Genomic DNA, 24,954 nt, shown 5'->3' with positions numbered 1-24,954 from the left:
CTTGCACTACTACTAACTGACATGTTGTTTCTCACTTGTTCTTCATTGGTGGGCCCCCCATCCATACCTAGCATAATACTAAAGAAACAATGTAACAATTGCAAAAAAATGCAAAACAGTGTTTATGACATTAGGTAGGAGCTCTTCCTATTAACGTAGTCCACCAGAAACATTTTCTTTCAAATCAACTGGTGCCAGAAAGTGCCAGAGATTTGTAATTTACTTTTATTAAAAAAAAAAAATCTCAATTTCATCACTTATCATCTGCTATACATCCTGCAAGAAGTGGTGTATTATTTCCAGTCTGGAGAACAAAAGAGGTTTTGTATGGGGATGTATTACTGCTCTGGACAGTTCCTGAGATGGACAGAGATGGCAGCAAAGAGCACTGGAGAAAATACACCACTTCCTGCAAGACATACACCAGCTGATATATACTGGAAGACTTGAGATTTTTTTTTTTAAAAGAAGTAAATTATAAATCTCTGGCACCAAAAATTTGATGAACTACTCCTTTAAATTGTCAAGCAACCAGATCAGAACACAACTTCTACATCTACAATCTGGTCATCCAACGGAGGGGATGATTTTAGAGAACAAAATGGGCTTTTCTAATAGGTTTGCAGAAGCCTCTGACCAGAAAGATGACATGGAAAGTCAATGGAAATCTATGAATCGAGCACTGAACGCAACTGCAAGTCAGGCCCTCACTAACAAATAGTCCTGGCTTCCTTACAGCAATAGTTCTTTTCCAGAGTTACTTTCATTTGGAGTACATTCTGTAGCTTTCAGGCATTCGTTTAATTTAAACATTTCTTGGACAAAGTGGCTTGGTAAACCGGTGCCAAACGTGCTGAAAAACACATTTTTCCCCTCGCTTCCTGATGTAATCATTTCGAGGCCCCGGGTGTACGAGGCCATTCCTGCCAGGGCCTAAGATTTCCATATTTCAAACTGAAAGGAATCTGGCATGCAACACTGGACATTATTTCCTTTGCACATTCTTCTCAAAGGCCAGCCAAGATTTTTTTTTCTTTCATATCAATAATATTTAAAAGAATAACAGATGGTACTTTTAACCCCTTCACTCCTAAAATAGTAAAAAGCTATTGAAAAAGGTACTGCTACACTAGAATGAGCATATTAACAAGTATAAGTTGCCCCTAGCAACCAATCAGATTCCACCTTTCATTTTCCAAAGAGTCTGTGAGGAATGAAAGGTGGAATCTGATTGGTTGCTAGGGGCAACTGAGACAGTTTCACTTTACACCATGTTTGTTTCACTATACACAGCATGGATAGATAACTGCCAATCAGCAGCTGGTGGGCGGAGTTTTCTGCTTCTCATGAATATCCAGGACTACTGGGCTCATGCACATAATGGAGAGGACTACTTATTGTCCATGTTATTCAGCAGGAGATCTCTGGATCAGCTGCACAGAACAATGTAAGTGATACATCATTCTGTTGAGCTTCTCCGTCACTAGTTTATGCTACCCTGAGATAGGACCCCATAAACCTACTGACAGAGTTTATTTAACCCTGTAAGGATCCATGACGTACTGGTACCCCACTGGTCCAACGGCAATATGAAGTGAGCAGCCAGATCCTCACTGTTAATGATGGGCCTTTGTGCTGTGGGGGCCATTAACCCCTGCAGTGCCGCAATCGAAGTACTTACAAAAGTGGCAGGAGCTGCACTCCTGTCACTGTCTAAATGGGACCCCCACAATGTGACTGCGGGGGTTCTGATCATTGTAACTGACTGCTGGAGGTCTCTTACCTTCCTCCCGGCAGTCAGATCGGCGATCCATGTATAGAGTCTGCCACAGGCAGATTGCAGATAACACTGATCAATGCTATGCTGTGGAATAGCAATGATCAGTATTCGTAATCCAATGTAAAAATGTAAAAGTCCTCTAGGGGGACATAAAAAGTGTTTAAAGTTTAAAAAAAAACATGACGTGCTCTCTGCTGCCACCTCTGTCCATATCAGGAACTGTCCAGAGCAGGAGAGGTTTTCTATGGGGATTGCTATGGCTCTGGACAGTTCCTGACATGGACAGAGGTGGCAGCAGAGAGCACCGTGTCAGACGGAAAAGAAAACCGCATTTCCTGCAGGACATACAGCAGCTGATGAGTACTGGAAGACTAGAGATTTTTTTTAAAGAGAAGTAAATTACGAAAAAAGATTTTTGCTGGAGTACCCCTTTATTAAAGTAAGATTATATTAGGTACAGATTATAGCATGAATGTTTGCGGCAGCTAAATACTATTACTAATGTGATAAAAGCTCTAAATAAACAAACAGTAACGTACAGAGGAAATAGTCATTAAGAAAACAAGGCCTACATTTGTCATGCACACGATGGGCTTAATCACCAAGTGCCGAGACTAAACACTTTCAGGTTATTTATAGCAGGAGTATCACATAATTACAATGGATTTGGGAGAAACCTAAGAAAGGAATCTGGACTTAAAGGGAATTTTTTAAAATATATTATTTAAACAGAATCATGAGATGAAGAAGTAATTTAAGAGGGGCCCTTGTAGGCTCAGACTTCAAGCTTTTGGGCAATCACAATCAAGAAAGCATGAAGGGGCCCCACTGCCTGCAATTGTTTTGGTTTCAGATATCCAGACAGACAGACAGACATTAAGACATACTTTGATATGGAATCAGTCAGCAGGTTGTAGGCTTTTTTTTTATTTAAAGGCTATGGACACTTTTGTACAGTTTTTTTTTTTTATTGTAAATATATTTTCTAAATGAATAATAAGTCAACTTTCTTAATAGTCTTTATTAGTTATTTCCTACCATTTAGCTGATACTCACAGAAAGATGAGGAAAGACTGTCAGACATTCTGCTCTCTCAGTGTTAAGGCCCTATTACGCGGAACGATTATCGGCCGTATTGTTAGGTGACATAGTACACTTGAGTTTTTACAGGGAGGAACACTATATATAAGAATTTAGGGGAGCAAAGTAAATCTGAGTACGGGGCTATCCTCGCTTCCAGTTTTTCCAGTCTTCAGCTGATCACTGTCCCTTTTACACAGACGGATTATCGGCTGCATGGGTGTCACTAGCGACGCTCCTGGCCAATAATCGGCCCATGTTTAACTCATTCAAGACCGAGCCCGTTGATGCACGGATGTCTGGGTTAAATTAATACAATGTTCCTCCCCGCCTTCTAAGAGCCATAGCGCTTTAATTTTTCCACCTACAGGGCTGGTTGAGGGGTAATTTTTCGCGCCATGATCTTTAGTTTTAATTAATATCATATTGGTGTAACAGAAAATTTTTGATCGCTTTTTTTTTCGTTTACGCGGTTCACAGTGCAGGAACAATAATGTAATATTTTAATAGATAGGACAATTCTGCACGCTACAATATCTAATATGTTTATTTATTTTTTTTATATTTTTAGTTTTATAATGGGCAAGGGGGTGTTTGAAACATTTATTGGGAGGGGGTTTATAAGGGGTTTTTAATACTTTTAAAAACTTTTTCTATTACACTTTTTTTTAACTGTAAAACATGCAATCATTAGATTGCATGTCCTGATCTATGCTATGCCATAGCATAGCATAGATCAGTGTTATCGGCGATCTGTGCATAGAGCCTGCCTGAGAGCAGACTCTATGCACTGATAGCCGATCCGACAGGACAGAGGTAAGTGACTTACCCCCGCCTGTTGGTACAAGCGGTCGGGACGCTCCCGATCACTCAGTGACAGGAGCCTGTCCTGTCACTGAGTACCTTAAACTCTGTGATCGCTATGGATCACAGAGTTTAAGAGGTTAGTGACAGGCAGCTGCGGGATCGCAGCTGCCTCTCATTATCCTCAGCCTTGGACACACTGATGTGTGTGGGACTGCTCTCAATGCAGCGGTCCCGCACACATCTACGGCCCCTGAAGTCAGGAACATAGATATACATTCCTATTGCACGGGGGATGTGCAGTAGGAACGTATATCTAAGTATTACTGACGGGAAGGAGTTAAGGACCCTTAAACTGTTGCTTTATTTTTTGTCCAAACACTGGAATACATCATGAGGTCAATAACATTTAATACAATAAAAAAATCAACCCAAAACAAACAGAAAAACATTTTATTAATTGAAAAAAAATAATAATCTAGTAGAAAAAATGTGCCTCAGATGGAAATGTGAGATTCTGTGGAAATGCCCTGAACATTTGTAAGTTCAGCTCGTGCATGGAACTTACAGAAGCTTAGGACATTTCCATGGCAACACGGACATCCGCTGGCAGCTAGATCTACACATGGTTTAGATGACTGAACTGTGACAGGTACGCTTTTAACATGTAGAAAAAAAAATAAACCATTGAAACTACAGTGCACATGGCTTAAAGAATGCAAAAATAAATGCTATAGTATAGTAAAGAGGGGTTGGTATAGAGCTGCTGTCATACATGCATCCTGCTGCTCCATGTAACATCTGTGAGGCCGTCTGAAAAAAGCCAGTTTGCAAGTAGACAGGAACTATTCAGAGCAGGAGAGGTTTGGGGATTTGCTGCTGCTCTGGACAGTTCCTGACATGGACAGAGGTGGCAGCAGAGAGCACTGTGTCATACTGAAAAGAATACACCACTTCCTGCAAGTAAATTACAAATCTATATAACTTTCTGAAACCAGTTGATTTAAAAGAAAATTTGTTTTCGCTGGATAACCCCTTTAAAGTATTTTTAAGCACTTAAAGGGTAACTATCAGCAGGTTAGATAATTGTAATCTGCTGATTGCCCCTTATTGCGCACAGGGAGCTAAGGAGGAGGAGGGTATGCCTCTTACCTTCCTCCTCAGTGCTGTTCCCATACTGTTAGCAGTGTAATCCTTGGTCCGGAGCCCTGTTAGGAGCACTGCTCTGCTGGGCCGCCAGCCCCATTGATATCATTAGGAGAAGCGGGCAAGCTCGGTGCTACGAGGGTAAGGCAATGCCCCTAATGGTTTTTGCGGACCGAGGATTACACTGCTAACAGCACAGGAACGTCGCAGAGGAGAAAGGTAAGAGACATACCTGCATCATCTGCGCCTCCTGCTCTAACCTACTGTTAGTTCCCATTTTAATTTTTTTTTTTTTTTTTTTTGGGGGGGGGGGGGGGGGGGGGCTTTTGGTTACTTTGCAATGGCATCATGCAGTGCCAGTGGTCTGATAGAGGTAGCCCATCATTCTGATAAACACTTTAAATGCCATAGTCGCTGCTGATTGTAGCATCCAAGCGACCTTCCTATGATTTGGGATGTCATGTTGCAGACTATCTGTCAATCGCTGTTTGGTCACTTGGAAAAGGTGAAAAAATGACATCATCTCCAAAGGTTAGATGAACAAAAAATGTACTTTTTTATCGCAACATCCCAGGTGGCAACATTTCAGCCATCAACTGGTCTTTATTAAACATGGTCAACTGTTGCAAGAAAGAATGAGGATTTTTTGGGGATATTTCCATTTTTACCTTTTTTTTTTTTTTTTTTTTTTAAAGTGAAGTAAGGCCGGTATTATTGTGATTACCAGTGTGTGGGGTGCATCTATTCTCTTGTGTACTATTGGGGCCAATGTTATTTCATACACCGTACGATCACTGTGACGCATAATAGGTCAGTTTGCCTCAGTCAACAACAATTTCCACAAAGTTTTGGCGGAAAAAACTGCAATTTTGTAAAAACAATTGTGTGTGTGTGTGGTGGGCATTACACAAGTATAACCTAATACATAGAAAACCAGATGGAGGTGGCACCATAAGTCCCAGCTATCCCAAGGCCGCTATCTCTTGGATCACAGCAAAAATGTAACAGTGGTGCTAGTTCCAAAGTGCAACAATGTAGGCAATCAATGTAAACAAAAAAGGAAACGGAACTGCACTCACCGATTAAAAGTCTTTATCTTTAATAATCATCTTTAAAATTCGATGTGTGTGGACAAGGTGCAATCAGTGCGGCAGACGCCATGGAGGTAGGTGACAGGCTGTTTCACGCCCTTCCGTCGCTTCTACGGACCATCCGCCGGAAGGGCGTGAAACAGCCTATCACCTACCTTCGTGGTGTTCTCCACACACATCGAATTTTAAAGATGATTATTAAAGATGAAGACTTTTAATCGGTGAGTGCAGTTCCGTTTCCTTCTTTGTTTACATTGAAGTATATCCTAATGTTTTTAAAGTGACTCTGTACCCACAATCTGCCCCCCACACCCCCACCAAACCACTTGTACCGTCGGATAGCTGCTTTTAATCCAAGATCTGTCCTGGGGTCTGTTTGGCAGGTGATGCAGTTATTGTCCTAAAATACAACTTTTAAACTTGCAGCCCTGTGTCAAACTGGCGTGGCCTAGTGTGTGTGTGTGTGTGTGTGTGTGCCCAAGCCTTGCACCGCCTCTCAGTCCCTCCTCCCCACCATCTTCATTAGGAATGCCCTGGGCAGGATTTTTCCTATTCATCACTTGTGAGAACACTGCACAGGTGCCTTAACGATCCAACACATGTGCAGTGTTCACACAGGTGATGAATTGGAAATTATTTATTGGTAACCTAAAATTGTTCACCATATTACACAGAACGATAGTTGTTAATTACGATCATTATTACAATCGTTACTATGGTCGTTTACTTTATCTGATCCCAGCAAATGAAGCAACAATGTGGAATTAAAGTGAACAAATAGTAAACTATTAAGGCTGCATTCACATGTCCAGTAACAGGCCCTACGGATGGGAAAGCCCTGCCCTGACTGTTTCCCTGCCCAGCATGAAGTATCAATATACATCATGCCAGGCACTGTAGTAACAATACCGTGGAGATTCAAAGAGTTTCCTTGCTACCAGACAGGGAAACAATCCAAGACAGAGCTTTCCTGTCCATAGGGCCTGCAATTTGTGGGACATGTGAATGCAGCCCAACAATGAACGATTTCTCGTTGAACGTTGCCTCCATTTACACTACATGATTATTGTTTCAATATAACGATAATTCACATGATAATCGCCCCATGTAATAGGGCCTTTAGTTTCCAGAGTATTATATGCTGTATGAAATCATCTGTAAAGTGGATTGGCTTCCATAGATCGTTATACCGATACAAAAAGGCGATACTGAGAAAAAGGGACCAACCCCCCCCCAAAAATGAGTGCAAGAGCAGAGGGATGAAGTACGGAACAGTCTTACGTTGTTCGACTGAAAATCCTTTTCAGCTGATAGAATTTCTGCTGAATAGACTTCTACAGTTTCAGATAATTCACAACAAATTGCAGTAGACTTGTTTAAGGCCTGAAAAACTAATTTATAGCGCGGGGAACCAGAAGGCACGGAAGAATGAATGGCAGAGACAAAGTAGACAGGTGTTTCCCTAAAAACCTCAGCATGGTGAGCACTAATAGTACAGGAAATTGATCTCCAGAGGCAGCAAATTGTTCGCATCTCTAATGCACTTTCAAATTCCTACTGTGCGGAATCAGCTTGTAAAACCAGGTCATTCCTAACAAGTGGCCGGTCCTGGTCTCTCCACCACTCCATTTCAGATCATTTTAATGAGAACTCTACTACATATTCTGCCTCCCATCTGGTTCCTATTTGACAATGAATGTATTTGTACGTCCCAAATTTCAGAGACGAAAGAACAGATGTGTCCTCTTAAAATATGACGACGTCAAGGTTTTTCTTTTCCCCAGAAATAATTACCTTTTTATTAATCAACCTACCAAAGAACCGGGCCGCTTACTATTTCCTTTTACTGTTATGAAAATGAGAGCAGGTTTTATGGAGATAAATGAGGGATGCAAGTTCGGCTTTAAAGTTTCGTTCTCTTTTCTATCGGGAAATTCCTTAAGTACTTCTGACTTTTCTTTCCCGTGGGTGGGAAGGAAAAGTTACGTGATGTCAACCTCTACTGCGTTTGGGTAATTTAGTTAAGCTTTGGAAAGGGGCAGGAGCAAAGATAATGGAGGAGAACCAAAAGCAAAGGTCAGTCTGACACAAAATAGTAATATAATCTAATAGGATGGAAAAGACGCGTGCAGTCCAAAGTCGACAGAAGGGACTGAAAAGAATATTGCAGGCAGCAAGGCAGGAGGAAGGAAACTTTAAGATACTGTTATGAATACAAGAGTAAATTAATGTTTAAAGGAGAAGACCGGCGCTGGGCCAAAAATAAATTTCGGGATGGGAGTGGGGGAACATAAAAAAGAAGTTATAATCACCTGTCCCACTGCCCGTGCAGCATCGCGTCCCATTCTTGGACCCCGCTGGCTGTCTACTAAGCACCCCGTTGGCTCAACCAATCAGTGACAGGTTGTGATGTAGCCGAAACCCGGGCAAAGAGGACAGCTGGCGGGGTCTGAGAGCTTTGTGATGGGGCACAGCGTTGGCTCAGGGAGTGGTAAGCATGTTGACTTTATTTTCTTATTCTCTTAAACATCCATTGTCCTATTATCATAGGCCTATACTAACAACTTTCTTTAAACGCTATAGCTCTGTTATACTATGACCACATCCACCAATGATGACCAGTCATCGATGGAGAAACATGGACCTAAGTCTTTACAGTGACTAGCAAAAAATAAATAAATCTAGAATCCAAACTTTGATGAAAATTCAGCCTCCTCGTTCTCTGTCGGTTGCCTCGTGTCCAGATGTTCTAGACATCTGCAAACTTCTAATAAAAGACTAAGGAGATGCAGTAGACTGTGACTGGAAGGACATTCCACCAAATTACTTTCAGCTCTAAAATGTTCTATACATTCTGTCAAAAAGTGGGGTGAAATCACCATGCATAAAAATACAGAAAGAGAATTGTTCGAGTTTACAGATTAAAGCAAAGACAAACAGATTGATAATAGATAGATAGATAAAAAAATGAAAGACCCTGTAAGAGACATTCACTAACCTGATATACTGACATATATACTAGCATGATATATTGCATTAAATTTAAAGGGGTAATCTGCCAAAAATATTTTTCTTTCAAATCAACTGGTTTCAGAAAGTTATACAGATTTGTAATTTACTTCTATTTTAAAAGTCTTCCCATAGTTATCAGCTGCTGTATGTCCTGCAGGAAAAAGGTGTATTCTTTCCAGTCTGACACAGTGCTCTCTGCTGCCACCTCTGTCTGAGACAGGGACTACACAAAAACACAGACAAATGCAACAGCTCACCGCAATGGCAAGATACAGACCCAATACAGATATGAAAATCACTAAAAGCAGCCCTCCATCAATCCCACCCAGGTGTTTTTTTTTATTTATTTTTGCCAGTATTAGATGGATCTTGCATGCCCAGAGCATGGGCTTATTACATGCCATGGAGAGGCCAAAGTACAGTGTAGGATCACCATCTCTTCTGTGAGACAGACAAGCTTAAACACGTCTTTTGTAACTGACTGACACCTTCTACTGAGCACCCAGCCAAAACAGAAGCAGAATGAGCCAGTGGTGGGTGAGTACCAGGCAGTTGGCTCTGAGGTACTGTACATTGTAGATGAAGATGTAGTTTCCTGATCGGCTGCCATGATGGAAAATTGGGATCATGTTAAATAGTCAGAATCTTCAAATACTTCAAACTTTTTTTTCCTCCAAATGAAGGGGACTACATTTCAACAGTTTTTTTTTTTGTTCGGGACATATACTTACACAAATTAATCGGACGTCTCTTCTCAAGAATTAATGTAATTCTTGTTGATATGCCAATTATTAGAGAATCTCTAAATATCATAGTTTTTCATAATTTTCTTAGAGCTCTGCTTTAAAATAAATAACTGGTTGAATAATATATTTTTATATTCCACTGTAAATTCACACTATATTCTGATCTCCTTAACCCCTTAATGACAAAGGGCGTATAGGTACGCCCTATTGCCGGTAAGGGCGTTCAGAGCGGGGTCCCGGGTGCCGCTTGTTGCCCGGGACCGTAGGTATTAGCGGGCACGGTCCGAACGCCGTGCCCGCTAATACAGTAATCAGATGCAGCTGTCAAACATGACAGCTGCATCCGATTACTGGATCCAGTGTCTCCCTGGTGTCTAGTGGTGGAGATCGCTCCTCCGGGATGTTATCCCGGAGGAGCGATCTCCGTTTCTGAAGCAGGCCGGGGACCGCTCCAAGATGGCGCCGTCCCCGGCTCGGCACTCGTTTACTTCCGGCTGCAGCAGCCGGAAGTAAACGAGTGCCTATCTCATGGATCTCTGCAGCATATCTATGCTGCAGAGATCTCAATGAGAGATCAAAGTGTATATACTAGAAGTCCCCTAGGGGGGCTTCTAGTATATGTGTAAAAAAAAAAAATATAGTGTTGTTGTCAATAAAAAGCCCCCTCCCCTAATAAAAGTCTGAATCACCCCCCTTTTCCCAGGTTATAAATAAAAGTAAACAAATAAATAAACAAACATGTTTGCTATCGCCGCGTGCGTAATCGCTCAAACTATTAATTAATCACATTCCTGATCTCATACGGTAAACCGTGTAAGCGCAAAAAAATCCCAAAGTGCAAAATTGAGCATTTTTGGTCGCATCAAATCCAGAAAAATTTTAATAAAAAGCGATCAAAAAGTCGTATATGCGCAATCAAGGTACCAATAGAAAGAACACATCATGGCACAAAAAATGACACCTCACACAGCACCATAGACCAAAGGATAAAAGCGCTATAAGCCTGGGAATGGAGCGATTTTAAGGAACGTATATTTGTTGACAATGGTTTGAATTTTTTACAGGCCATCAGATACAATATAAGTTATACATGTTACATATCGTTTTAATCGTAACGACTTGAAGAACATGCATAACAAGTCAATTTTACACCAGGGCGTATGTCGTAAAAATACATTTCCCCCAAATAAACAAAATGCGTTTTTTTTTTCAATTTCACCACACTTTTTTCTGGTTTCGCAGTGTACTTTATGCAAAAATTCAGCCTGTCATTGCAAAGTACAATTAGTGACGCAAAAAATAAGGGCTCATGTGGGTTTCTAGGTGAAAAAATGCAAGTGCTATGGCCTTTGATGCACAAGGAGGAAAAAACGAAAACGCAAAAAACGAAATTGGCTCTGTCCTTAAGGGGTTAAAGGGGTTATCCAGCATGTTTTACATATTGCTGCCCTGTTGGTAAACATAATAAACATGTAATGCTTACCTCTCTCCACACTCCCACAGGGTCCTGATGTGGCGTATCTGATGTTCCCCGCTGACTGCCGCTCTGTTACCTCCAAGACAAATTTGTCTTGAGAGTGACTGCAGGCTCAGCCAATCACTAGCTGAGATGGGACAGCACCACGGCCAGTGATTGGCAGGAGCGGGCTGTCACTCCCGAGTTCATCTCAGAAGTAGCGGAGCTGCAGTCAGCGGGGAACACAGACATCGAGACACCGGGGGAGAGAAGAGAGGTAAGCATAACATGTTTATCATGTGTACCAAGAGTGTAGCAATATATAAAAAAAATATAAATGCTGGATAATCCCTTTAATAGCACATAAATATTTAGGCAAAAGAACAAAGAATAATAAAGGATAAATGTCAGAGTCCTACCTTCCTCTCTCAACAGCCAAAGCATCTATTTCATCAAAGAAGAGAATGGATGGAGAAACTGCTCTTGCCTTCCTGAATATCTAGGAAAGAAAACAATATCATGCATAGAAAATGGGAAAAAGTATCTGCCCCCTTCCAGATCTGCATTATTTCTATAACATATTATACAGATCATGATGCATTCAAGACTAGTGTTGAGAGAACCTTTCAAAATGATCAGGTTCTGCAACGTTATCCGAACCCGAATGTCAAGGGTTTGATTCCCTGTGGCTTCAGAAGTTGGATGCCACCCTAGGGATGCCAGGAAAACACGGCTACAGCTACAGATGAGCAAACTTACAGTGGGAACAAAGTGAATTGCTCTGCTCATCAGGCTGCGGGTTTTGAAGTCTGCTCCACTCTAACTTTGGGAAGTACGAACTTACCTCTCCCAGTGCCCGCGTTAAGCAGCTCCAGGGTGTACACGTCACGACTCACCTGATGGACTCACCGCTCAGCCAGTCAGTCAGTGGCTAAGGTGGGGCGCAGCTCCAATCACCGATTGGCTGAGCGACCAGTCAATCCATTGGGGCAGGCCTTTTCATGACAACGTCATTACTCAGGGGAAAATGCCTTCCGACGGGGGTCCTGAGGCCAGTCCAACCGCGGTCACGGGGGGAGGTAAGTTCCTCCCCATTATCAAATTCCCCCCTGACGAATTTTTAAAATGGCTGGACTTCTCCTTTAATTGTTGATCTATCAAAAGATATAATTGGCATCCCTATCTGATGAGCCCTTTGGATGCATACTGTCCTTATTTATTTAAGTTTCATCTGGCCCTGTGTGGTTATGGTTTAAGGTATAATGGACATAACACATATGGACTCGGCCTCTGTTCAGACCTTTCAGATTTTTGTGCAGTTTGTCTTCTCTCTAGAGTCTGGCTGTCAATGAAATTCAGCTTTCTGTTCCTCCAGTTGCAAGATTTCCGTGCAACTTCAGACTTTGCAAGGATGTTCAAAAATGTCCATGCGAGGTCAGTGTTCCGGATCAGATGCACATTTTAAGATGTTTCGATTACATGGCCAGGTCAATATGTAGAAGCTGCTAAATTATAACCATACAGGGACCCTAATTCATATTTATGAGCTGTCAATTTGCATAGGAGAAATGTCAAAAAAGAGGGGGAAAAAATCCTCATGGACCTGAGCGGTGACAGCAGCAAGCCTTTCTGAAAGGGGTTGGAAAATCCCTTTAACTTAAAGGTTACACTTACCTCCCGAACTGCTCTTTCTGATTCACCAACATATTTATTCATCAGTTCTGGACCCTAAAGGCAGGGAGGAAAACAGATTTAATTAGATTTTGAAAAACAAGCTTTAAGGTGACACTGTCCCCCCCTTTTTGCATTCTGACTTCTCTACACAGGTGTAAAGGGTAAATTTAGCAGTTTTCATACCTTCTTTTATATCATACGTCATTATGCTTCTTCCAGTAAAAAGTGATATTTTATCACCTGCGGATTGTGCTATCTGAGCGGGGCTTCACAGCAGAAGCCCCACTTAGCCCCGCCCACAATGCAACAGTTGGCCCCACCACGTCTTCGGCGCATAGGCCCCCCCCCCCCACGATGACCATTAGAACAAGCCAGCCTAAAAGTCGGCCCATACCAATGGCCACTGAGGGGGCGTGGCTTTTGTGATGATGACGTCATGAGGGTGGGGCTAATAGGGGTATTGTGGGCAGGGCTAAGTGATACTTAGCCCATGAAGCAGCGCCCAGATAGCCCAGAGGATAAAAGATCAATTTTTCCTGGAACAAGCATAATGACATTTGATATAAAATAGGGTATGAAAACTGCTGAATTATGTAGATAAGTCATAATGCAAAAAGGGGGTGACAGTGTGACTTTAAAGAGCAACTTCAGCAAAAAAAAAAAAAAAATTCTTTCAAAATCAACTGGTGTCAGAAAGTGACAGAAATGTGTAATTTACTTCTATTAAAAAATTCTCAAGTCTTCCAGTACTTATCAGCTGCTGTATGTCCTGCATGTCTATGTCTATATCTGTGACATACAGCAGATGATACAGTATATTTTCTTAATTGCAAACAGCATGTTAGAAAGAAGAAGTTAAGCATAATAACATATAATAGTTCAGTACACTCTGAATTTTATTGACTTAAATTCCTACTAGTTGGTTTAGGAGTCCAGTGAGTGTTCTTTACCAGCGATTGGCAGCTATCATTGTCTGTACACTCATTATTCGGGGAAGGCTGTCATTCATTGAGTAGGTCTCTGAATCAGGTAGAATTAAAGGGGTTATCCAGCGTTAGAAAAACATGGCCACTTTCTTCCAGAGACAGCACCGCTCTGGTCTCCAGTTTGGGTGCAGGGTTTGTAACTCAGTTCCATTAAAGTGAATAGAGCTCAATTGCAAACAGCACCTGACCTGTGCTGTCTCTGGAAGAAAGTGGCCTTGTTTCTCTAAAGTTGGATAAAACCCTTAAAAGCGTTAAATGCCTTTTCTTGTTCCTGATGAGGTGTGGGGGTGTCAGTTTTGCAATGATCGTAGGAAGAAAGGGGTTACCAATGAGCACAATGAGCTGTGGCCATTGGCCAGCACACGAGAGTGTGGTGGTTTTACCCACATCTGATGATCACAATGTGGTACTTCCCCTTATTTGAGAACTTATATTTCCGAGGCAATAGAGGTGGACGTGGGAGTGGAGCGCCAGGGGTGAGTAAAAGTACTGCTTTTTCTTCTCCTGTATAATCTCTTTAAATCACTATATTGCAATGTTATATATCATATTTAAAGATTCTCCTAATATGCAGGAGAATAGGATTCTCGCCACACCCCTCCCCTTGCCCTCAAGCTGCTGACTGACAGGTGCCTATACACAGCATGGATAGATAACTGCCAATCAGCAGCTGGTGGGCGGAGTTTTCTGCTTCTCATGAATATCCGGGACTACTGGGCTCATGCACATAATGGAGAGGACTACTTATTGTCCATGTTATTCAGGAGGAGATCTCCGGATCAGCTGCACAGAACAATGTAAGTGATACATCATTCTGTTCAGCTTCTCTGTCACTAGTTTATGCTACCCTGAGATAGGACAGAGTCTCTTTAAATGAAAACAATCCCAATGTAATGCATTGTCTTGGATTTTCTGAGTCATTTATTTGATGGATTTTAATGGTGAATTTGTTCCAAATAAGAAATAAGTTTATTGGGTTTTAAGATGAATTTATTAAAAAAGTTAAATTGTATTCTTCCCATCCAGTCCGTTGAAAACTTCAAAAGCCGCGTATGTCAGACACATCTAATTGACCTAAGTGTGGCATGAGAAGCGCAGGCACGCATTTTGGACATCATTAGAAAATGAGTCATGAGAAGTCGTCCAAAGCCAAACAAAACTTCCACATTATTTTTTGTGGTTAAGTCATAGCAGGATGCAAAACGAGCATTGGCCGGGGAGTCATGTTTAACGTCCCCTAAATGTATTCAGTTACAGAACAACGACCTCTCAGCCATTAAACGCATAAAGGGTTTACACAAAGCAAACAAGTTACAAGTGACACTTAAAATGTCATCTACTTCTGACCATCCTGCTCTGACCTATTTGGAAACCTCCTCCTAATCCAGACCAGTAAGCCTAGGGGTTCTATTCCACCGGACGATTATCGTTAAATCGTTCGAATCTAAATGATAATCGTTCGGTTGAATAGCAGTTAACGACTAACGACCGAACGAGAAATCGTTGATCGTTTAATAAGACCTGGACCTATTTTTATCGTTGCTCGTTCGCAAATTGTTCGCATTGAATAAGAAGTCGTTCGCAGTAGTGACGAACGCAATAGCGACAACAAGACGACCGCAAGAACGATCCTAAGTAACGATAATCTTTCCATGTAAATGGGTGAACGATTTCAGGTTTTTCATAATAACGGTCGTTTGGATGGTTTATCGTTAACGATTATGCGAACGATAATCAGCCCGTAGAATAGGGCCCTAAGTGCTGTAAAATAACTGGTGTGTAGAGGAGGGAGCAGCACATGATGGGTAACTACTCCAGTCTGAATGCCAGTGGACCTGGGAGTCTGGGAAAACATGGATGCTCGAGTTGCTCTCATCTCTAGTAACTACTGTTGCTTGGAAATGAGTTTTAAATAAATTAGTCGTTTTTTCTGTTGTTGTTTTTTTTTTTTTTAAATCAATAGTCCAGGCGATTTTAAGAAACTTTGTAATTGGGTTTATTAGGCAAATATGCCATTATCTGCATTCAAAAAGACTTTTCCCAGCCCCCCCCCCCCCTACTCTCTCTCATTCACTGCTCATTATCAGGAAATCTAGACTCTTTTTTACATCAGTCGGGCTCTGTGTAACCTATGGAGAGGGGAGGGGGGAGGAGGAAGATTAGTCGCCAGCAGAGAACAGAGGATTACACAGTGGGAGCTGTGTGAAAGCCGGCATTCAGAGGTAAAAGAGGTCAGTGCTGACTTCAGAGGAGATAGCCTGCTAATGTAGCTGTAAATTAGCTCTTTGTTGTTCTGTTTTGGTTCCCTTATCTCCCTCCACCCTTCTAAGAAAGCCTCATCTTCCTCCACCCCTCCCCTCTCCATAGAGAACAATGAAGACAGGGGGGAGAGCTTCAAACTGCTTTCTCATGATAAAAATGCATTTTTACGCTAATGAACCCAATTCCAAAGTTTCTTAAAATAGCCTGTACTATTGATTTCTAAAAAAAAAAATTAAAAAATTAAACAACAGTGACTCTTTAATGTAATTGTATTTTACAGCTGTAAAGGGGTATTCCACTTATAACTTTTGATATGTTGGTTCCCTTTTGCTCCCAGCATTACAAAGAAGCCACAAAGTTGCAGATAAAGTAAGTCAGGGACTTGTTTACATCATCTGTCTCAGAAGGGGGGGGGGAGACAGAGACAGAGAGAAAGGCTCACACACAGATTTTTGTGTCTTTGGCCCCGTTCCCACTGAGCAAAGGTAGCGGAATTCCTCGACGGAATTGTCCGCCGCGGAATGCCGTTAGCCTCCCACTCATAATGGGAGTCTATGGGAGGCGCGCACTCCTGCCCTGTCCGCGCTGAAGAATGAACATGTTCATTCTTCAGCGCGTACAGAGCAGCAGCGCGCGCCTCCCATAGACTCCCATTATGAGCGGGAGGCTAACGGCATTCCGCGGCGGACAATTCCGTCGCGGAATTCCGCTAGCTTTGCTCAGTGGGAACGGGGCCTTAAGCAGAAGGTTTCAGAAAGTTATATGGATTTGTAAATTACTTACAACATTTTTATTACTTAGCTGCTGTATGTCCTGCAGGAAGTGGTGTATTCTTTCCAGTCTGACACAGTGCTCTCTGCTGCCACCTCTGTCTGAGATAGGAACTGTCCAGAGCAGCAGCGATTCCCCATAGAAAACCTCTCCTGCTCTGGACAGTTCCAGTCTCGGACAGAGGTGGTAACATAGAGCACTGTGTCTGACTGGGAAGAAAACATCATTTCCTGCAGGGCATACAGCAGCTGATAAGTACTCGAGGACTTGAGATTTTTAAATAGGAGTGAATTACAAATCTCTATACCTTTCTAAAACCAGTTGATTTGAAGGAAAATAAATCACCAGAGTCCCCTTCAAAGCAAGAAACTAACGCATGTTCTTTTTTAATAATCTGGTTCCTTTTTTTTGTTACTGTAATTATTTTTCTTCTTATTTTTTTTTCTTTGTACATTATTATTGAGGCCATCTTGCAAGTGCTACATTTAACAGCATTGACAGATATGTAATACAGCAAATCCCATGGTCATAGAGACAATAGTTTGCAGCAGACCATGTTCATTTGTATGGCAGAGGTTTTTATCTAGAAATGCTCTGTGACCTGTACAGAGGTCATTCCGTGGGGGTGGGGTTTGAGGCTCAGATTTTAACATCAGTATTGTATTGTCTATCTACTGGTGTCACCTTTGACTGTATTCCTGCCTGTCTTAAAGGAGAAGTTCAGAGAAAAGTTTTATTGAAGTATTGCATTGCCCCCCAAAAGTTATACAAATCCCCAATATACACTTATTACGGGAAAAGTGCTTTTTTACCTGCACTTACTACTGCATCAAGGCTTCACTTCCTGGATAACATGGTGATGTCACTTCCTGGATAACATGGTGATGTCACTTCCTGGATAATATGGTAATGTCACTTCCTGGAAAACATGGTGATGTCACTTCCTGGATAACATGATGATGTCATGACCTGACTCCCAGAGCTGTGCGGGCTGTGGCTACTGGAGAGGATGATGGCAGAGGGATGCTCAGTGTCCCTCCAGTGCCCTGTGTCCCTCAGTGTCCCCCTGCCATCATCCTCTCCAGCAGCCACAGCCCGCACAGCTCTGGGAGTTGTCTCGTGACATCACCATGTTATCCAGGAAGTGACATCACCATGTTATCCAGGAAGTGACATCACCATGTTATCCAGGAAGTAACATCATCATGTTATCCAGGAAGTGACATCACCATGTTATCCAGGAAGTGACATCACCATTTTATCCAGGAAGTAAAGCCTTGATGCAGTAGTAAGTGCAGGGAAAAAAGCACTTTATAAGCATTCCCGTAATAAGTGTATATTGGGGATTTCTATAACTTTTGGGGGTGAATACAATACTTTAATAAATATTTTTGTCGGACTTCTCCTTTAAGAAGAGGACATTGCTGCAAAGTGATCTGTACAGAAAAGGGTCAGCCTAATATAATATAATACAGGCCAAGTGACCAGAAAAAAATGCAAGGATTCAGGATTATGTTATAACTTAATCAATAAAATTGTAAATTAGAAAACAACACACACACACACAAAAAGAAAAAAATTTAAAATATAGTTAAAGGCTTCACCCAAAATTTTTCATTCAAATCAACTGGTGCCAGAAAATACCAGAGATTTGTAAAAAAAAAAAAAACCTCCAGTCTGCCAGTACTTATCAGCTGCTGTACGTCCTGCAGGAAGTGGTATATTCTCTCCAGTCTGACACAGTACTCTCTGCTGCCACCTCTGTCCATGTCAGGAACTGTCCAGAGCAGCTGCAGTCAGACTGGAGAGAATACACCACTTCCTGCAGGACATACAGCACATGATAAGACTTAAGATTTTTTAATAGAAGTAAATTACAAATCTCTGGCACTGTTACCAGTTGATTTGGAAAAGAAAAAAAAAAGTTTTGGTGAACATTCCCTTTAACATAAAAACGTAACTTGAGCAATAGGTGATTTTCTCTTTCAGGTAGCTAAAAGAAAGTGCAGCAACTATAAGCGTGAAGCTCCAGAGAGGACGGCTCGTGATTCCGTCGCTCTTTCTTTAGTTCTTGCATAGTTTTGTCTTTTTATCAATGTCTCACACATTCAGAGTTTACAAAAATGTCAAAACAAAGTTTCATAGTCAGAAAATATTTGTGCAGCTGTTCTGTATATCTGGCAATAGACAGGCGTCTGCTTCTTATCGTTTCCGCTGTCTCGTGTTTTTACATATTATCTTTATCAACTTCAAATTCCAAATGTAAAATCCGGTGTATATACTAATGACCGGATCACTATTTCTTACAAACTTCCTTGTAAGAGGTTTTAAAGCTTTAATCAAAATGTCTTTGATCCGTCCCCCCCCCCCCCCCCCCCCCCCAGGCCAAACAGGGCAAGACACAACATAGTGTCCATAGCCAATAGAGGGGAGTAATGGGCCTCTAGGGGCCTATTCCACGGGATCGATAATCGTCCGAATGTAGCAGATCTGCTGCAGATTTGATGGCCCAGATATGATTTGCTTTGAATCTCCAACCTCAAATCTGCTGCGGATCCTGTACGTGTGGACACACCCTTAGGCTGGGTTCACACAACATGAGACATCGGCCGTTCTGTGACCCAGTCGTGTCACAGGATGGCCAGTGTCAGTGAAGTTCATCCTGGTCGGTACTGTAGTACCGGCCGGATGAACTTCATTTGTGCTGAATAAGGATGCAGGCGCATCCGTGGGTGCCCGCATCCCCATTCACCATTGCAGACAATAGAAAGTGCGGTCGGAGCTGCACTCTCCATCGTTTGACCTGTCAGGGTTGTGCGTCTACTATTCAATGAATAGCGGCCGCACAAAACTGACATGTCAGTTTTCCTTCGGGCGCTAGGGACCCCGGCCCGGAGCATATACAATGTGTATACACTCCAGCCGGGATTCCATTGACTGCAGTGCAACATAACTTTTCTAGTAATCACGGCCATGTTGCAAATCGTCAACAACGGGCGTAATTAATAGAAAAGTTAACAAAGCCTTAACGTGTCACTGTCGTTTTTTTTTTCCCCCCCCCAGAAATCAATAGTACAGTCAATTTTAAGAAACTTTGTAATTGGGTTTATTAGGCAAATATGCCATTATCTGCATTCAAAAAGACTTTCTCCAGGTCCCCCCCCCTCCCTCCCTCCTCTCTCATTCACTGCTCATTATCAGGAAGTCTCGACTCTTTTACATCAGCCGTGCCCTGTGTAACCTATGGAGAGGGGAGGAGGGAGACTAGTCACCAGCAGAGAGCAGAGAACAAAGGATTATACAGTGGGAGCTGTGTGAAAGCCGCTATTCAGAGGTCAGAGAGGTCAGTGCTGACTTCAGAGGAGAAACCCAGTGATGTAGCTGTAAATTAACTCTTTGTTGTCCTGTTTTGGTGCCTCATCTCGCTCCACCCCTCCCCTCTCCATAAGAAAAACATGAAGGGGGGAGAGCTTCAAACTGCTTTTTCATGATAAAAATGCATTTTTTTCGGCTAATAAACCCAATTACAAAGTTTCTTAAAATCGCCTGTACTATTGATTTTAGCAAAAAAAGTCATAAAAAATGAACACAACAGTGACACTGAAAATGTGCATGAGGTTTAAGAAAATTTGTAGGGATTCCAAAAGTTTTTATTGTGATCTCCTAAATGTATTATGATAATTGTACAATAACATCCAAGTACGGTGTGTACCGGGGTGATGAAAGAGCAGAGAGTCTGCTTAGGAAGTTCCAGGTGAGAAACAATGACAAAGCTAATATAATTATTGGCCTGGTCAGTGTACCTGCAGAGAGATAACACACAGGGCCAGATGTGGCTGCAGATAGAGGAGAGCGCCTTTGATCTGAGCTTTTATCTTTTGCAGAGAACACCTAACAATTACCGCAGGAAGCACATTACTGGAACATCAAGGTAAAAAGGCTAAAGCTGGAAGGACTACAATAGCAAAGATGTGTTAGATAAGATGTTAGAGGGTGTAAATTATGAAGAGCAAACAATGAGAGACTGGGACATCCGATTCTCATGGATATGCTGGGAGCGTTCAGTCTATACAAGCAAAATATTTACAGCACAAAAAAATAATTTTATGCAGCGCTCAATCTAGTCTACATTGGAACAAAAGGCGAAGCAACAATGTTTTCTAATCTCTCAAGAGTCAACAATGTACAGAAAGTATGACAGACTGCTGCGCTGCGTACCCAGTGGATGAGCGCTGCAGCGATCTGCCATCATAGGTTTACATAGGGAATAGTGTTTTTATTCAAGATTGCCTATCCCAAGGATGGGGAGCCTTCGGCCCTCCAGCTGTTGCAAAACTACAACTCCCATCATGCCTGGACAGCCATCGGCTGTCCAGGCATGATGGGAATTGTAGTTTTGCAACAGCTGGAGGGCCGAAGGCTCCCCATCCCAGGCCTTTCCAATAATCCCTTGGAAGAGGACCCACTTGATATCATAAAAGTCAATAAAATATTCCACCTCTTCCACCTTTAGGTTATGTTCACACAACGTACTATTTTTGAAAAGAAAGGCTATTCTTTTCCTTCTGCAATGAAATGCATTGCAGAACAACGGCCATTGTCTTCACACGATGCATTGAACAACTGCCGTTCTTTTCAAAAATAGTACCTTGTGTGAACATAGCCTTATGATGACAGAATGTACTCTCTTGCTCTACATATTTATACACAAGTTGTTATAAGATAATATAAATATATATATATTATATATATTTCCATATCCAGATCTACGGGATAGGGAATAAGTAGGAAATCACGGTGTGGTCCGACCTCTGTACCCCCCACTGATCTCCATATCAGGTCCCAGCTTCTGCATTTTGTATAAAGCCGCGGATATGTCACATGACCCGCAGCTCTATTTAGCTGTTGTCCTAACATAGCCTTGAAATGTTTAGGAGCTCCTGACATCATATTAATCTTGATGCTGGAAGCTCCCCGATCCAGTCCGCAGAACACCGTCCATGTACGGAATTCAACAGACATGTGAATGACCCCTTATTCTTTGGAACCCCTTTAAGGTTTATCCATTAGCATCTTGACGATGGGGGTGTTGGGAGCACTGAGATTAAGGTTGGTTGGCAGGAGCATCAGTACTTTTGGCAGAACAGAGTTTTCAAGTCTTGTCTCAACCTGTAAGGCTGGGTTAACACAAGTTTCAGTAAAAAAACGGATCAAAACACTTCCTTTTTACCGTACACAAAAACATGGTCAACCACATTTTAGTGTACGCTAAAAAAAGGATGTGTTTTGGTCCGGTTTTTATAATGGAAGCCAATGGGAAAAACAGATGCGCACAAATGCATCCGTTTCTTTATCAATTCTTCCTGTTAAACAGACGCAGTGTGAACCCAGCCTAACTTTAAATGGAGCCTAACTTTAAATGGAGCCTAACTGCAGGTTCGATGCTTCCACCCTGCTGTTAGTTACTTTCCCTTTATCTGTAATAAAAGTCTTTGTTCTTCTAATAAATACAGGAATAATACAGCATACAACTTAGGGTACTATTACACGCAACGATAATCTGCCGAATCAGCCCAATTCGGCCGATTATCTCTCCATGTAATAAATACAATGATCAGCCGATGACATTGACAACGATCATCGGCTGATCGTTGATTTAGATTTGAACCTATAATTGTCGGGCGCCGACCGCGCATCGCTACGTGTAATAGCAGTCGACGGCCGGCGACTGGCAATATACATTACCTATCCAGGCTGCAGGGCTCCTCTTGCGGTCTACTCTTCGAGTCCCGTGCGCTCCAGCGCTTCGCTCTGAAGCTAGAGCGCGTGGGACCCGGGGAGAAGAAGACCGCAAGAGGAGCCCTGCAGCCTGGATAGGTAATGTAAAAAGTAAAAGCAAGGACTGCAAGGACATCGGTAGCCCTTGTTAAACAATAATCGGGTCGTGTAATAGGCCCAGTAAACAAGCGCCAATCTAGCAAATAGTTTATAGTTATTATCGGACCCGTGTTATACTAGCCTTACCTTCACTGCCAGGAAGTTCAGTCCACTCTCATTCGCCAGAGCCTTTGCTATCATGGTTTTGGAGCAGCCCGGGGGACCATAAAGCAATACTCCCTTTGGTGGCTGGATTCCCATGCGAATAAAGGAGTCGGGGTGCTTCAGTGGCCACTCTACTGCCTGCTTTAGTTTAAGCTTAACATTTTCCATCCCTCCAATGTCCGACCATGATACCTGAAGGAAGAAAAAAAAAAAAGTCCATTCAGACAGCACATACATGCCCCAGGCTATGCCGTCCTGGAAATGATCTGACAAGAAAGATTTTATTTCTGGGAAGACAGAGGGAAGTAAAACATGGAGTGGTATTATTGAAAGATTTTAGGATCGGTATAAAGAAAAACAAAGAGCGTTTCACTTTACACCATGTTTGATAAATCTCCCCCATACAGTCTACTAAAACAAACAGTTGTGCAGAAATCTGTTCCACACCATTTTGAGTTGGGGCCTAGTCCAAGTCAAGGCCTAGCATACTCGCTCTGTGCTGGGGCAGAAGGTGCCAAGTTTTTCCACTCATCAAAGTGCCAAAAGGTGTGTGAACTATTATAGGCCACGCAAGCTCCTTTGTGGAAAAAAATATTGAAATGGTGCTTACTCTATGGTGCCACCTAGTGGAGGTAGCAACCCTGCATGGTCATACCTTTAAAGCAGCGTTTCCCAACCGGGGTGCCGGGAGAACCCGCCAGGGGTGCCACAGGATCCTGGTGGGGAATGTGACACTGTCTATTTAAGCATCCCGAGAAACTGCGGCCGCGCAGCTTCTCAGGATGCACGGATCACTTTGATGTTCCGCCCGCACAGTGAGCGGGCGGAACATTAAAGCGAGCAAAATGCAGGAGCAGGATCTGTCAGCGTCCTGCTCCTACATTCACTCCCATAGACTGCTGGCACTTCATACCAGCAGCCTATAGGACGCCGGGACGTGACCTCTCCGGCAGGCGTGATGATGTAACGTCATCACGCCTGCCGGAGGTCCCGTCCCTGCGGTTCACAAGAGTTCATAGGGGGCACCTCTGGGGGCATTATAAGTTCATAGGGGGCACCTCTGGGGGCATTATTAGTTCATGGGGGAACCTCTGGGGGCATTATTAGTTCATAGGGGGCACCTCTGGGGGCATTATTAGTTTATGGGGGAACCGTTGGGGGCATTATTAGTTTATGAGGGCACCTCTGGGGGCATTATTAGCTCATGGGGGCACCTCTGGGGGCATTATTAGTTCATGGGGGCACCTCTGGGGGCATTATTAGCTTATGGGGGCACCTCTGGGGGCATTATTAGCTCATGGGGGCACCTCTGGGGGCACACAAGTATGGATATGGTATTACACTCACCCATGTGACCTAAGTCAGCAGAGCATATACCTGTGCTCACACGACAGTACCTCCATGTTTTTCCCATTCTGTCTGCAGCAGTTTTGGTGAGTGTAATACCATATCCATACTTGTGTTGTTTGGGGGCAGTCTTCCCCGCCGGTGGTGCTGGCTGGGACTTTGGGGGAGCACTTTGGCTTTGGTCCTGTGACAAGGGGGTTGCAAGGCCATTCCATGGCCTCCCTTCCCTGCATGTGTACGCTTTGCGGGGGTGGCGGTCGCTGACCGACATGGTGTGGAGTTAGCGTAGGGACCCATGTGAACCAGGAGACCTGCACGTTGGTACACGGGGGCGATATGGCTTGATCAATTCATATTCCAACATCCCGTTGATTTTTTAAAATAGGCTTAGCAGCATTAGTATCAGCCATAGGTGTGATGTGCAGCCGCCTGTACTATTGATTTCTGCAAAAAAATTGAAACGATAGTGACACTTTAAAGGGAACTGGTGACCTCAGTTTAAAACAGTAAGAGGGACATTAATTAAGTGAAAAAAATCATATTTTTCGGAAGAAAGGGGCCAGATGCGAATAGCCACTCTGCAAATTAAATATTCGCATCTGGCCACTTTCCGCCCAGTACGCCAGGGGGACGGAATGGGGGATGCGGACTTAGAGTCTGCACTATTCATCATTTTCTATGGCAAAAAATTGTCAGGAAACCTACTCCAGCTCTGAGCTGGTGTAGGTTTCCTGACGCGTGCACTGGTGCGCACAGG

General features: G+C 42.7%; 1 protein-coding gene across 3 annotated transcripts in view; it reads right to left on the bottom strand.

Moving 5' to 3' along the window:
• Positions 1-24,954, bottom strand: part of AFG2A (AFG2 AAA ATPase homolog A) — a 232,919-nt gene that overhangs the window by 157,608 nt on the left and 50,357 nt on the right. For all 3 annotated transcript variants that reach the window (XR_011364004.1, XM_069978570.1, XM_069978569.1), the window contains exons 11-13: positions 22,833-23,042; positions 12,790-12,843; positions 11,535-11,614 (exon numbers count right to left, since the gene is read on the bottom strand). Coding sequence is in view for 2 of the 3 variants with exons in the window: in XM_069978570.1 (XP_069834671.1) it covers positions 11,535-11,614; positions 12,790-12,843; positions 22,833-23,042 (344 nt within the window). In the remaining variant the exon portion in view is untranslated. The remainder of the gene's footprint in view (positions 1-11,534; positions 11,615-12,789; positions 12,844-22,832; positions 23,043-24,954) is intronic.

This window comes from Dendropsophus ebraccatus, chromosome 7 (assembly GCF_027789765.1).
Source record: "Dendropsophus ebraccatus isolate aDenEbr1 chromosome 7, aDenEbr1.pat, whole genome shotgun sequence".
Lineage (NCBI taxonomy): Eukaryota > Metazoa > Chordata > Amphibia > Anura > Hylidae > Dendropsophus > Dendropsophus ebraccatus.
This window is presented reverse-complemented; position numbering and strand designations above follow the sequence as displayed.